Source organism: Lepidochelys olivacea (assembly GCF_965140295.1).
Source record: "Lepidochelys olivacea isolate rLepOli2 genome assembly, chromosome: 13".
In the NCBI taxonomy this organism is placed as follows: domain Eukaryota; kingdom Metazoa; phylum Chordata; order Testudines; family Cheloniidae; genus Lepidochelys; species Lepidochelys olivacea.
In genome coordinates this window covers 6,534,179-6,550,164 of record NC_140423.1, presented here as the reverse complement: position 1 = coordinate 6,550,164, position 15,986 = coordinate 6,534,179, and the positions used below count along the sequence as shown (strand labels likewise).

General features: G+C 48.5%; 1 protein-coding gene across 7 annotated transcripts in view; it reads left to right on the top strand.

Annotated features, from left to right (window-relative positions):
- The first annotated feature begins 9,390 nt into the window (after positions 1 to 9,390).
- Positions 9,391 to 15,986, top strand: part of ARFGAP1 (ARF GTPase activating protein 1) — a 30,914-nt gene continuing 24,318 nt past the window's right edge. For 2 of the 7 annotated variants that reach the window (XM_084645694.1, XM_084645698.1), the window contains exon 1: positions 13,172 to 13,258. In XM_084645694.1, coding sequence (XP_084501820.1) covers positions 13,230 to 13,258 — 29 coding nt within the window. In that variant the 5' untranslated portion in view covers positions 13,172 to 13,229. Of the gene's footprint in view, positions 9,475 to 12,043; positions 12,204 to 13,168; positions 13,259 to 14,658; positions 14,801 to 15,986 lie in introns of those variants that run through there. The other 5 variants (XM_084645695.1, XM_084645696.1, XM_084645700.1 and 2 more) reach the window with 5 other exon arrangements.

The window sequence follows — 15,986 nt, the reverse complement described above, 5'->3', positions numbered from 1 at the left end:
CAGAGAGATTTAGGGCCCACATGTTCAAACGTGGACTCAGATGTTGGATACCTGAATGTCTGGATGCCCAACTCTATATACCAGAGGGCTGATGATCAGAGCTGCTGAACATCCACTGCTTTTGTTGACTTCAGCTGGAGCCATAGGTGCACAGCGCCTTGGAAAATCAGGCCCAAGGTCTGCAATCCCAGGTCCATTGACACTGATGGGCATTTTGCCATCAGCTTCAGTGGGACTAAGATTTCACCTTCAGTCTCTAAACTTGGGCAGCCAATAGAGGCCACTTTTGGAAATCCAGGCCCAAAGTCACACAGGGATTCTGGACAGATCTGGGAATATAAATCCCAGGAAAGCAGATTTTAGTTCTGTGCTGTAGCCACAAGATTATCCTTCACCATCCCTTTGTACAGTGAAACTGGAGCCTTCCTTCATACGGTGAAGCTGGAGTTTGGTAAGATTCCCTTTAGCAGAATGATACCCACTAGCACAGCTACCACTGAGGTTCTCATTCCAAAGCTTTCCTCCCAGGGGTCTATATCTCAGTCAAGCCATTCCAATCTAGGCTATCATTTGGCATGCAAGGTCTCATCTCGGAAGCAGGGCCTTTTTGGGTTTTTGGAAAAGTGGCTTTTTGGCTGTGTCCCAGACTAACTGGGAATCAAGACTGAGTTACACTTTCTCTGCTAGACATGGTGCCACCAGATTGGTGCTAAGTGTGTCACAATTGGGATTAAGATGCACAGCCACTCCCCAGGCCATCCCTCTTCTGTGAGCAGAAGACTTTTTTCTAGTGATGTTATAGGCCCCCTTCCTGCAAAGAGCTCCATGTGGGTGCACAGGTCCGTCCATGCAGAACTCCTTGCAGGATCACCAGTTTTCTCTTTTATAAATGTAATTTCAATATCTTTTGGAAATAGATTCAGCTATTTGTAAGTTACAGAAGGACTAAAGATACAACCTAAAGCAGTGATAATGTCCTGGTTGCATACACTTTTTTTCTTTATTCTTTTTATTCTCGTAAGCTAACATGGCCCTGGTTTTGTTTTCTTCCCCCCATTTTTCATGCTCTTTGGACCTGGTGCTACAAAGTGCTTAGCGCCCTCAACTCTTGCTGAAGTCAGTGGGAGTTGAAGATGCCCAGCAGTAGGCAGGAAGCACTGAGTGCTTTGCAAGATCATAACCTAGCACTGGAAATCAATGAAAGGTGGTAGCCCAGCAGACTGGCATCGTGGGGCGTGTGAGCTTGATAACTATGGAAAAAGAAAAGGAGTACTTATGGCACCTTAGAGACTAACCAATTTATTTGAGCATAAGCTTTCGTGAGCTACAGCTCACTTCATCGGATGCATACTGTGGAAAGTGTAGAAGACAGTATGCATCTGATGAAGTGAGCTGTAGCTCCCGAAAGCTTATGCTCAAATAAATTGGTTAGTCTCTAAGGTTCCACAAGTACCCCTTTTCTTTTTGCAAACACAGACTAATATGGCTGTTACTCTGAAACCTGTAACTATGGAAAAACAGCATTTCAGGTAATTGAGCAGAGAGAGATGTTTAGCAGCATGTGGTCTGACTTTTTTATATAATGGATTTTCTCACACCTTTTGCATCAATCATATTGCTGTGGCTACAGTGAAATCTAGATAGGGAGATCATGGTTTTCACAGAGCTCCCCCTCACCTATGAGACTACAGAATCCTGCATTCTGCTTTAATTTCTCTGTATCCCCCTTCTCGCTCCCTATGCCCTTCCCAATCATCTTGCCTTATTCCCATATCTGCGCTCGCTATAAGTGGGATATGCTGCCTAGCCCAGATCCACGGTTATGGCTATGGAGTGCACAGTGCAACCCAAGAAGGGTGGTGAGGGATGGAGCACAAATGTGGCTTTAATCACCTTTGCACTCCCTCTCTCTTGAGCAGCTGTACGCAAGTCCAATGTCCTTAAATAAGTTAGAGCAACCTGAAGGCTGACCTAACTTGCTTCAAATGCAAATGGCCACAGGGACTGAGACAGGCGCCAGGGATTGCCAGGACGCAAGGAAGTCCCAGCCACACTCTCTTTCCATTGGCCATGGGCCCTACAATATCAGCCATGTGGGCTCTTTGCCATTGTAGGATCTTCTTATGTGTCAATCAGGCATGCCTGTATTAGGTCCAGTGTTCATGTGCAGTGCAAATCAGTTGTGCCACCGGGGAGAAAATGGGCCTATATGTGTAAAGAAATATCTAATGAATGACAAGGCTTATGTCTCTATGATTCTCCTCCCCTCCTTTTCTGTGAAGAATTAAAAATAACCTCTGTCTCTGTGTGTGTTTGTGTGTGTGTGAGAGAGAGTATAAAATGACTAATTTATGTCTCTTAGAAAAGCAGTCAATGCAAAACACTTTTGATAAGGTCACACTGCAATTCCATGAAGGATTTGAGCATTCAAGGTGACTGCACAGGTATGGATCTGCAGATTAAAGGCTCCACAAATCCACATTGACACTATCGATGTTAATGGCTCTAAAAGACCTCTTGCAGCTGTTGTGTAAAAGATTGGTATGGGGTGTAAAAGGGATAATCATGCTGGTCCAGTAGACCAAGGATTAAAAGCACAACATGCAGAATACATCACAGAGCCATGGCCTATACAGTGTTATTGGATTAATTTAAAAATAAAAGTACTGAGCTTTCAAGAATCACCGGACACGGGACAGCAGAGCCAGGTAGAGAAGATGTGTAGTGACAAAGTGTAGTTTCCGCCCTAAAAACTAAACTCAGGAATAGAGAGATTCCTGAAGGGAAAGATGTCAAAAAAATTCAGGAAGAGGTAAGGAATGGATTGGACTGGACTACAGTCCATGAAGTTGTGCTATTGGCTTCAGGGGGATGAAGATTCCACCTTAATACTTAGCATTTCTCCAGCACATTTTATCTGAGGACCTAAAACTTCTTTACAAATACTAATTAGTGAAGATTCACAATCCATCTCTGGTACGCCATATGACTCCATCACCACAGTATCTGAGCTCCTCACCATCTTTAGTGTATTTCTCCTCACAAAACCCTGGAAGGTAGGAAGCTGTAGTTCTCCTATTTTACAGATGAGGACTAAGGCCCAGATCCTCAAAGGTTTTTCAGCTCCTAACTTCCATTGATTTTAATCAAAGTTAGGAGCCCAAATACTTTTGAGAATCGGGGCCTCAATGACTTACCAAGATTGCCGAGGAAGACTGTAGTGGAACAGGGAATGGACCCCAGTTCTCCTGAGCCCTAGACTAGCATTCTAACCACTGGACTATCCTTCCTCTCCACTCCTCGCAAAACCCCCAAGCGGCAGGTGAGTTAAGTATTAATTTTCTGAGGAGTAAGTGGAGGAATGGATGAGTTGTTAGGTGATTTGCCAAGCTCCAGAGTATATCAGTGCTATCTACTGCCCTCTATCTGCACCTCCAGCACCCAGAACTATCCAGGCATGAGGTGAGGGTAGAGTGAAGTGGGCTGTAACCCATGAAAGCTTATGCTCTAATAAATTTGTTAGTCTCTAAGGTGCCACAAGTATTCCTGTTCTTTTTGCGGATACAGACTAACACGGCTGCTACTCTAAAGCCTGAATTCAGAATTTCCTGGATTTTGTCAGTTTAAGTGACCACATTCATGTTAGTTTAATATTTATACCACAGATCATAATTCTATTTGAACAGTGGTATTAAAGACCTCCATTATCCAATTATTTAATTTCCTAATTCATGTAATTTATATCCTGGAGGCTGAGGACTTTAAGTGACCCACTGGAATGCTTTCGGATGTGTATCTTAAAACAGGGTTCTATCGACTCACAGATTTGCATTCCAACATTCCACTAAAAACACTCCAGGTGCCTTCACAGGCATGGCCTTGGGTGGGTATGAGGGAGTGCCAAAAGAGGGATTAATTCTGGCAAGAAAGCAAGCTGTCCCAGCTGACATCTGAACATCTCAGCTCATGCAATATGAGAAACTGGCATGATTGCAGACACATTTCCAGCTGCAATTTCACTAGACAGTGTGACCAAGTGGTAATTCAGTGCAGCTGCCAAGTTCCATGGAGTATTGATACTAAATGACTGTTCCAGGGTTTCATGGAACAGTTGCATTTCTCAAATGATGTGAAAACATCTCGGCACAAAAGTATGAGAGAGTTCTCTAATTCTGAGCCGTCCCTACGGCCACCCTTTTTTTGTGGGAGGTTCCCCTTTTTGTTTTATTTTTTTCTACCTGCAAAATATTATGGATGTTACTGTTCCATTTCAACAAACCACGTGTGATGTGGTGGAGAAAAGATCAAGGAAAATTTCCTTTTACAATGTGTATTGCAAGGGCATCTAAAGAAGTCACTAAAACAGTGTATGCAATTGTGTGTAGAGTGAGGAGTACGTATCTTATGGCTCATGCACATAGTGTAGCTGTCCAGGAAATGTACAATCATGAACCACAGTGTGCAAACACACACAAAAATACACACAATTTTCTGGAGTGTCTTGTACTAATATTTTCCTTTTGAATACTCTCTAAAGTTAAGCAACAAGCTTGATAGCCACTGCATATTAAGGTAAATTAAGAAGCATCAGGCGGTGTCCTAGGCGCCAGACTGAAGGAGCGGGTGTATTTTTTCACAGGCGTTTATTTTTGAGTGATTGACTGCTCCTGAAATGTGCCAAATTGACAAGCACCGGACATTGAACTCCAAATGTCCAGAAAGCAGGTTCACTATAGGCAGCAGCAGTGCAAGCTTCCCCCTCCATTCCCCACCAGCAGGGTTCAGCCCAGCTGGAGCAACCACTGTTAGTCTCCATAACCCATTTAGGACCTGATTTTGCAATGTGTTCAGTGTCTTCAAGGCTCAGGTGCCGAGCAGGATCAGCCCTTGGCCATTCTGATGACTTTGACTGGCATTGACATAAATTGTGATGTGTCTTGGTTGAGTGACTTTAAGCCTTCAAGAAGTGCAAAAGTCTCATGACTTTCCCAGAGTGCTTTATTGCTATGAAATGGATAATACAAGCTCTTAGCAGTTCTGGTTGATGATATCATCACTTATGCACTTACTGGCTATTATAGACAAAATTATCAGAAGACTCCAACTGTGTGTAATAATAGCTACCTGTTACATAAAAGCTCATACTTGATTTATGTGAACATGTGATTTCTAATTTTGTAATATTAGAAGTGTGAATCTATCTTGCCTAAAGCTGAGAACTTTCACACTTAACTCATGTCTGAAATTGGAAAATATGCATGGCCTAACTTTCAGACCAATGGGACTATCCAAGTGCTAATCCCTCCTAAAATTTCTGCTGATCCTGTCAGAAAGTGTCATTGGAGAAAGATAAAGGTCTGGATGTCCTAATAACTTGAACAGTAGGATAAACACAAGCATTAAAAGATAACAATCCTGGGTTGTGTTGTGAATGGAGACAGGAATATGACTAGCCGGATAGTGACCCTGAGTCACCAATGAATTTCCTGAAACTATTCAAACAGGTGTTCAAGAAGAGATTGATTATTCTCCTACCCCCTGTATACACTAAGTAAAACAGGACAAGTAATTCCCCACTGGTAGTAGCAATGTGGAATCTGTAAAGTAGATAAGGTTCTTGTGTTTTAAATGCCAGAGCCTTGTCTACACTACAGCTTCTGCTGTTGCTATTACTGGTAGGCTGCACAAGTCGATAATTATGGGTCCAGATTTTGTAAGTGTGGATACAACCCTAGGTAGTGATTTTCAACAAGCTGGCAGCGTCTCTAAGCAAGTATTTGAGACTAGAGGGAGTGACAAGGCAAGCTATATAGTACAATCAGAGAGAAGTAGTTATTCTATTAAAGGCACGTGAGATTTCTGCTGTAACTTCAGTGACAACATGCTCTGTAATTTAATTATCTTACTTTACAAAATCTGTAAGGCACTGTGCATATGTATGGCACTATGTGCAAACATTAAATAATGGAATAATAATTAATAGATTTACTGAGGCTTCTTCAGATGGAAGATATTTTTAACATAGTTTATCTCTGTTATTTTCTCTCATGTAATATAATTAACATTAAACGCCTACGGTCCCATTCCTGCAAAGACTTACACACATGAGTAATCCCAGTAAAATAATTGGGATCACTGAAGTGTATAAAGTTAACCATATTATTAAGTCTTTGCAGGATCAGGGCCAAAAGTGCTTACTATCATTAGCGAGAGCATTAAGTGCCAATAACAAACTCAGCACTGTTCAAAACACAGACAAAAACACTGTAATTCATGTATTTATTTTGGGACAAGTCACTGTGTAATGCTTTCTAAGGGAAAATGGTATCTTCTTCCCGGAAGCTGGGCAATCTGGTGTAAATGAGCAGCTAGTTACCGATCATGGGGTAGGAGAGGGACTGAAGTTTTATTTCTAAGAAATGCTATTAGGAAATCATAGGGTGCAGAGAAGACCAAAAAGAGCTCCAGGTCTCATCATATTTCCTACCAGTAGTATTTGGAGGCTATTGAAGACATACAGGGAGCTAAAAAAGGGCCACGTTCTGTTATTATGATTTGATTATTATTGCTGCATAAGTTATAATTAATGACAATGCAAAACTTGAATGCCAAGGGAAATTAAAGAGAAAAGACCCATCAAAACTAGTATGAAAAATCTCCCAAAAGGAGTGCATTTTCCTTATATCTCCTTCTATCTTACAGTTTATCCCTTGTCCTCACATTTTACTGTATCTGAAATTAGGCATGATGATAAAAAACTATGGCTAACAGTGTTTCATATTGGCAGTCCAACCAATAGCCAATCAACCAAGGAAAGGGGGAAGATATAATTTAGGACATTTTTTCTGAATCCTACATGTTAATATTTTTAATGTTTTCATACTAACACACTACAGATATCTGTCTCCATTTCAGAGATGGCCTTATTGGGGTTATGTACCTGTCCCAGATTCCAGGAACAGAGTAATGAAGACTTGCTAGGGAACTGCATTGATTCATTTGTATGCTGTGTAGGAGAGACTTTGCTGGCTTTGTCTCATTCCCACTGAATGAATGGGCCTGATCCTGTAACTCTCACTTACACAAGTACTTGCTCCTACTTCTGATTTATCATGTTAGTGAAGACTTTTTCCATACTAGGAAGGGTTGCAATATTGCTACCATAGTGCAAATGTAAGCATCCAAAACTATTTATTGTTCCATGCAATTCATAAATCGTATCTTCTGTGAAAGAGCAGGGAATGCATTAACATGCTCCAGGTTATTAGTGGCAATTTTGATCCATCCAGCCAGGGCTGCCACTGGAAGATTCTGCAGCCCAGACAGTGTGTGTATGATCATGTTTGGTAAATGAACCAAGAATAGAGACAGTGTTAATATCCCAGTTCTGCATCATCCATGACATATGAAAAATGTTGCACAACAGTGCTCCCTCCAGGCTGCAAGCATAAAGTATTGAATATGCAACACAAGCCCTGTCAGACACACTGCAGAATCAATGCTTATACCAATCACTGGGCCCTGTACCAATTACAGAAATAGTATGATGAATACTCTAATTAGATTCTCATATAGCGTGTATATAATGGGAACCTCATTTCACATTAGTTCATGTTACCAGAAAATAATGGCACTTATCAGAAGAGGTCACTTTGTCCTTCACTGGAAAAGCAAATTGTGGGGGTGGAATTTACTTTATGTTTCACTGCACACCTCCAATGTACACGTATTCAGGGTCCATTATCTTCTTGTTGATGTAAGGGAGGGGTTATGCATGTAGCCACCGTTAATAGTAATGAGAGTTATTCTTGTTAATCTTCCATGTAACCGTGGCAGGACAATAGACGGCTTATTAAGTACCATGGCCGGAACAGGCATTGCACTGAAAAGGACCAGCAGCTTGTCTCTCTGGGTTTCAAATGTAAATGTTAAAGGCCTGCTCTGAAGGGTCTAAAGTCCCCGCTTAAACAGAAATGAGGGATAGTGTAAATGGGCTCTCAACATTTGGCTCCGACCTTTACAAATCAATGCCAGTCGCTTTCCTCATGTCATCAGCCAGCTACGTCATCACTTTTAGAGAGGATTTGGGGGTAACAATGGATGGAAATCACCTTCACACCTCCAGTAAAATAAGCTGTGTGGCTTCAGACTATTCGCTGCCGGGCCGGGATGCCCCGGAGGCTGGAACCTGCAATCCCGCCCGGGGCGAGGGGAGCGAGGAGGAGCCGCAGCGAGTTCAGAGCCCGTTCCGGAACCGGGCCCACAACCCGGCGCAATGTAGCCGGGACCATGGTCTCTGCTCCAGCGGGGTCTGTTCCTGTGTCTCCCTTAGGGTGACCGGATCTCCCCATTTTATAGGGACCGTCCAGATCATAGAATCATAGAATATCAGGGTTGGAAGGGACCCCAGAAGGTCATCTAGTCCAACCCCCTGCTCGGAGCAGGACCAATTCCCAGTTAAATCATCCCAGCCAGGGCTTTGTCAAGCCTGACCTTAAAAACCTCTAAGGAAGGAGATTCTACCACCTCCCTAGGTAACGCATTCCAGTGTTTCACCACCCTCTTAGTGAAAAAGTTTTTCCTAATATCCAATCTAAACCTCCCCCACTGCAACTTGAGACCATTACTCCTCGTTCTGTCATCTGCTACCATTGAGAACAGTCTAGAGCCATCCTCTTTGGAACCCCCTTTCAGGTAGTTGAAAGCAGCTATCAAATCCCCCCTCATTCTTCTCTTCTGCAGGCTAAACAATCCCAGCTCCCTCAGCCTCTCCTCATAACTCATGTGTTCCAGTCCCCTAATCATTTTTGTTGCCCTTCGCTGGACTCTCTCCAATTTATCCACATCCTTCTTGTAGTGTGGGGCCCAAAACTGGACACAGTACTCCAGATGAGGCCTCACCAGTGTCGAATAGAGGGGAACGATCACGTCCCTCGATCTGCTCGCTATGCCCCTACTTATACATCCCAAAATGCCATTGGCCTTCTTGGCAACAAGGGCACACTGCTGACTCATATCCAGCTTCTCGTCCACTGTCACCCCTCGGTCCTTTTCCGCAGAACTGCTGCCTAGCCATTCGGCCCCTAGTCTGTAGCGGTGCAGATAGGTGGGGTGCATATCTTACATAGGTGCCTATTAGCCCCCCCGATTTCTCACACATGCTGTCTGGTCCCCCTCACTCTCCCTGCCCCCCTCTAGGTGTCTGTGTTTGAGTGTCCCTCTCTGAGCCCGTGTCTCTCCGTCCGTCCATCGCTGTCTGTCTGCCTCTTCCTCCCGCCTTTGCCTGGGCGTCCCTGTCTGCGCGCGCCCCTCCGGTGCGTCCCCCCCCCCGCCCGCAGGCCGGGCCCGAGGGGGTTAACCCCGTCCCCGTTCCCAGCATGCTTTGCAAACCTGCAACGTCGCCGGGGCCGGCGGCGGCTGCGCTGTGAGGAGCCGGGGGAGAGCGAAAGCCGGGGCCGCCCGCTGCCGCAGGAGGTACAGAGCCGGCCCCGGCCCCGGGCAGGGACCCCCCGGCCCCCGCCGCACCCCCTCAGCCGGGGGACCCCGGCCCGCCGTGGGGCATGTCCGGCCTCCCTCAGCCGCCCCCGGGCTCCCCTCAGGATCCCCGGAGCCGCCCGCTTCCCCCCGGCCTCCCTCAGGCCCCGGGTCGCCCGTCCCTCCCCCTCCCCGCCCCCGGGGCTTCTTGGCGCTGGCCTCCCTTCAGCCCGATCCCGGCCCCGGCCTACCCCCCCCCTCCCGGCCCCGGCCTACCCCGGCCCCCTTCCCGGAGCCGGTCCCCCTCCCAGAGCCGGCCCTGGCCTACCCCGCCCCCTCCCGGAGCCGGCCCCGGCTTACCCCGCCCCCCCCCGGAGCCGGCCCCCCCTTCCCGGCCCCGGCCTACCCCGGCCCCCCCCCGGCCCCTGCCCCCCTCCCGGCCCCGGCCTACCCCGGGCCCCCCCTCCCGGAGCCGGTCCCCCCTCCCGGCCCTGGCCTACCCCGTCCCCCCTCCCGGAGCCGGTCCTCCCGGCCCCGGCCTACCCCGGCCCCCCCTCCCGGAGCCGGTCCCCCCCCCTCCCGGCCCCGGCCTACCCCGGGCCCCCCTCCCGGCCCCGGCCTACCCCGGTCCCCCCCTCCCGGAGCCGGTCCCCCCCTCCCGGCCCCGGCCTACCCCGGTTCCCCCCCTCCCGGCCCCGGCCTACCCCGGGCCCCCCTCCCGGAGCCGGTCCCCCCCCTCCCGGCCCCGGCCTACCCCGCCCCCCCCCCCCGAGCCGGTCCCCCCCCCCGGCCCCGGCCTACCCCGCCCCCCCTCCCGGCGCCGGTCCCCCCCCTCCCGGCCCCGGCCTACCCCGCCCCCCCTCCCGGCGCCGGTCCCCCCCCTCCCGGCCCCGGCCTACCCCGCCCCCCCTCCCGGCGCCGGTCCCCCCCCTCCCCCTCCCGGCGCCGGCTTACCCCGCCCCCTCCCGGAGCCGGTCCCCCCCTCCCGGCCCCGGCTTACCCCGCCCCTTCCCGGAGCCGGCCCCGGCTTACCCCGCCCCTTCCCGGAGCCGGTCCCCCCTCCCGGCCCCGGCCTACCCCGGGCCCCCCCCTCCCAGCCCCGGCCTACCCCGGCCCCCCCTCCCGGAGCCGGCCCCCCCTCCCGGCCTACCCCGGCCCCCCTCCCGGAGCCGGCCCCCCCCGCTCCCGGCCTACCCCGCCCCCCTCCCGGCCCCGGCCTACCCCGGGCCCCCCCTCCCGGCCCCGGCCTACCCCGGGCCCCCCCTCCCGGAGCCGGTCCCCCCCCCCGCTCCCGGCCTACCCCGGGCCCCCCCCTCCCGGAGCCGGTCCCCCCCCCGCTCCCGGCCTACCCCGGGCCCCCCCCTCCCGGAGCCGGTCCCCCCCCCCGCTCCCGGCCTACCCCGGGCCCCCCCCTCCCGGAGCCGGTCCCCCCCCCCGCTCCCGGCCTACCCCGGGCCCCCCCTCCCGGAGCCGGTTCCCCCCTCCCGGCCTCGGCCTACCCCGGGCCCCCCTCCCGGCCCTGGCCTACCCCGCCCCCCCTCCCGGAGCCGGTCCCCCCCCCCCGGCCCTGGCCTACCCCGCCCCCCCTCCCGGAGCCGGCCCCCCCCCCCGGCCCTGGCCTACCCCGCCCCTTGGAGCCGGTCCCCCCCCCGGCCCTGGCCTACCTCGCCCCCACCCCCCCCCTCGGAGCCGGTTCTCCCCCCCCCCCCGGCCCTGGCCTACCTCGCCCCCACCCCCCCCCTCGGAGCCGGTTCTCCCCCCCCCCCCGGCCCTGGCCTACCTCGCCCCCGCCCCCCCCCTCGGAGCCGGTCCCCCCCCCCCGGCCCTGGCCTACCCCGCCCCCCCCTCGGAGCCAGTCCCCCCCCCCGGCCCTGGCCTACCACGCCCCCCCCTCGGAGCCGGTTCTCCCCCCCCCCCCCCGGCCCTGGCCTACCACGCCCCCCCTCGGAGCCGGTTCTCCCCCCCCCCGGCCCTGGTCTACCTCGCCCCCGCCCCCCCCCTCGGAGCCGGTTCCCCCCCCCCGGCCCTGGTCTACCTCGCCCCTGCCCCCCCCCCCGAGCCGGGTCCCCCCCCCCGCCCTGGCCTACCTCGCCCCGCCCCCCAACCTCATCCCTCCCCCTGGCCTCAGGCCCCGCTCCCCCCCCCCCCCTTTCAGCCCTTCTCACCTGTCCGGGAGGGTTCTGCAGGAAGCTCGCTGCAGCCCCCCTCCCCGGTCCTGGGATGCCGAGAGCCCCGGGTTTGAAGTCCTGCCCCTTTGTGTGTCTAGCTGTGGCTGTGACAGCGCCTTGTTAGCCAGGGTTACGGCTGCTGGGTCATGTCCCTTCGCCAGCATAAGCCTTGCAGACGGTAGCCACCTTCCAGCCATCAGTGCAGATGGGGCCCCAGAGCCACCACACTCTGGCCTCTCCCCAGTGATATTGATTGTTTGCTCTGGTGCTTTAAAGGCAGAAAGGAAAAACCGTATTGCTTTTTTTTAAAGTACTGCTTCAAATAAGACTTAGTCCATTGGATCTGTTTTTAAGAGCAATGCTCTTCTGTCTCTCTCCCTCCCTCCCCCCCCCCACATAAGTCTTCTAGAGAGGAGAAGCCTCCATCCTCATTAGGAATCTGGTCATGTTCTGAAATGGTCTTCAAGAACGGAGCCTGGATCTGAGTATCTCAGTTTACAGGCTTCATTGGGATGTGGATTCAGAATCTCTTCCACCTTCTCATCTTGAGCTTAGTTTCAGGTAAGATGGTTGTGCTGGTCAGTGTGGAAAAGCATCTAACTTGAAAAAATGGCTTGAGAATGTTTGTCCACCAGTTAAAACCATTTTAAAAAGTTATGCCCCGCAGACTGATATCACCATCTTACCTAAGACATCTTTAATCCTGATGAAGTCTGTAAACTAAGATATCTGGAACCTATCCCATCACATTGTTTACTTTTTACGTAGTATCCTCTATATGGTGTATTGCAAAACTCTTTAGAGTTTCAACCATATGACTAGTCCACCATGTCAGAGTTTCAAAGTCCTGCTGTAGCTGTTTTAAACCCTGAACATCATAATTGTACTTGTAGATCAGCTACTTCTACTACCACTTCACTACTTTGCTTTTAGTAAAACAAAAGGATGATTAATAGATGATTTGGGTAAACATGATTCTTCAGTGCTGAGGTAGTCAGCATGGATGACATCCTGGTTTGTGGAAATCATTGCTGTAGGAAATACACAGAGTACACTTTTACTCTCCAGTGTGGAGGCAGATGACTTGAATATTCAAGACCAGGAAACAAAACATTCCAGGATACTTAATATACTGATCCATTGTAAATTTGTTCTGCTGTAGAATGTTAGCTGGCACATTTAGTCTAAAATTTCATAGTTAACTTGTACGTATGTTTGCCATAAATACACAATTCAGACAAACTTTCTTTTCCATTCAATATTGAATCTTCTTTTCCTCTGTAATATTGGAGGGAATACTTTAAACAATTACATTCCTTAAAGAAAACTTATTTCCACAAGATAAATGTTACTTTTCTTTATAATTTGTTCTCTGCCTTTTCAGTATTTATAATTTGTAGAAAATCAGGAAAACAGTTTTTAGTGTACTGAAGAATAGAGGCAGTGGTGATTAGGTGACTGCACAGTGGTTCAGTAATTCAGCTATATTGTAATTTAAAGTGTTCTGTGTCCACAATGCAGGTTCAAGGAGCCAAACTTCCAAACAAAATTACAAATTCTAATTGTTCTTGCCAGTTCCTCAGCTGAATGCCGGAAGATGACCAATATCTGCAAATGTGTGTGTAAAGCTGTGAACTTTTAGTGTATTACTATGGTTGTGGCTTGACTCTTAGACTACAGCAGAACCCTGTTTATCTGATCTAGTTGGGACCTGGGGCCAGATCAGATAATCAAAAATCTGGAGAAACCGTACAATAGGAAAGTGCAATGCTGCAGCGTCATCTAATGGCCCCGAGAGATATTGCCCTCTTCTGGACCTTTGTGCTCTTGTTGTCTGTATAAAGATTGTTGGGTAATGGAGGGTAGAATAAACAGGGCTCTGCTGTATTTCTAGGTTGACTTTAATGACTGTGTGATGCTTGGAATAGATGAACCCATAATTGAATCACATTCACATAGAAAATAAACATTGGGGGGACTAGATGACTTGGGATTTAGAGGACTACTAGTAAAGAATACTGGAGAGAGACATAGTCTGAGCACAAAACTAGGAGCCAGGGACTTCTGAATTCTAATCCTGGTTCAATAGGTCTCTCGTTAGCTCTGGGTAATTCACTTAACCTCTCTCTGCTTCCCTTTCCCCACCTGTACAATGGATATTTTTGTCTACCTCACAGAGGTGCTGTGAAGATTCATGACTTGCATAGCACTGTAAAGTTGCTGTGATCATGGGAGTCACAGCTTTATAACTACCCCTGTAATGCTTTCTTGAGTAATGGAATCCCACTTTACAGCTATGTCATCTGAATCAGGAACTTAAGTTCCTTCTCCACTTGAGTCCTCTGCGTTTTGCCAGCCAGATGGAGCCTTGTGGGTAGGGGGAGAGCAGCTTCGCAGCCTGACTTCGTTTTTTCAACCTCCCCCGTCACGCAGCGCTGATGAGCGCCATGGAGGAAGGGGTAGGGGAGCAGAAGCAAAGTGTATTGAGCAGGGCAGTCAGATCTCTCCCTCCTTAACCAGTGCAAGTCTAGGCCAAAAGACTTGCTTCAGACTCTTCCTCCTCCACCAGAACCACAGTGTATCGTGGCCAGAGGAGGAGCCTAATTTCCAGAATGGGGCGTGTGTTTAGATCTCTGGCCAGTAAGGCTAGAAGGTTTTCTGATTGGAGTAGACAGCCCCTGTCTCTTTTCCCCACTATTCTGAATGAAAACCTACTCTAGCATTTCTAGATGAGGGAGAAGGAGGGCAGGCAAATAACACCAGAGAGAGACTATATCACGTACCTATGCACCATTCTGCAAATTTGAAATAACCCTTTAAAAGAGAGTGGAGGCAGAGTTGAAAGAGAACAGAAGAAAATGATGTAACTAAATATATTCCCCACCCTCATTATCTACCAACAGATTACCACTGTTAATTAGATTAATATTTAAATTCAGAAATAAAAGACCTGAAACATTTTAATCTCTTTTCCCTGTCCAGTTTGAAATGTGTGTGTAATGGAACGAGGGAGGTTCCCCCCCTTCCCACCACTGACAAAAGAGAAAATGGAGCCCTGTACATCAGATCCATGGAAGCTTATTTGCTGCAGTTTTTGACTAGATTATGGTCAAAAATATATATCAATATATTTCCTTCTTCAAATGGATGTGAGCAAGGTATATAAGAGAAACTTTAGTTTCAGAATCCCATTGGAAAAATAGTGCAGTCGGAAAAAAGATTACTTGTCATTCTTTTTACATTATACAAGACATAAAAGCTGTTTCTGTCCTGATTAATGAACCAACAACATCAAAAAATTGAATAAATTTAAGTTTGAGAAAGGGCAGCTGAAATATTGTGCTTCATCAAGCATTAATTACAATGTAACCTAATAACACTCTTATATTTTTAAACAGAAAAGCCTGTAGAGTGGGTAATCTTTCTTGGCTCAACAAAGAATAACTAATGATGATCTGATTAATGATTAAAAAAGAACAAATGCTAGATGACGAGTATAAGTTTAAAAACAGAAGATTGTCCTCCAAATGGCATGAAAATAAACACCGCTATACAAATATTACATCCTTTATTGCATTATTTTCAATGGCCATGAATTAAAAGGAATGCCTAATATAGACTGAAATCCTTCAAAGATATAAATAACCTCGTCTTTCAACAGTGATGATGTGTAGCAATTTTGTATTTATTTTTTCATGAATTACACTGAGAGAGCTGGTATTTGGATACCAGCCCTTGGCCTTGCACAGCTTTGCTGTAGCACTGCATGTTAGTGTTGTAATTCACAGGAAAGATGGTCCAGGTTAGTGTTTACTCTAAATCTGTATGGCAGGGATGGCACAAATTAAAGATTTAAGGGATTTTTTACAGGGGGAAAAACACAATGTGAAGGTTGGAAATTGGTTTGACTTTCTCCAGTTGTGGACATGTCTGTGTTTTGGAATGGTACTTAGCACTTACATAGTCATTTACACCTTAAAGTGTTGTGAATATTAACTCCCTCAATAAATTGGTGAATTGAATAAGTAGTATTCTTCTCATTTTGCAGAAGAGGAGGAAAGGATTTAGCTATTTGCTTAAAGGCACGCATTAAGTGAGAGTAAAAAACGTAATTAGAGCTGCCTCAGGCCTGTGTGTAGTCCACTAAACCACGCTTCTCAAAAACAGTAATATGGAAGTGTCACAGACAGCTGAGGCAATGCCCTTTTCTTCATTCAAAGACCTTCAAATTTGAAAATGAGTCTTTGATTATTTTTTTTTAATAGGTTCAAACACTGACCCATTCTTTTCTGCTTTTTTCCTAGTCCCTCTTGTATTCTGAATGTAGTGCTCTGCATTGCTCCT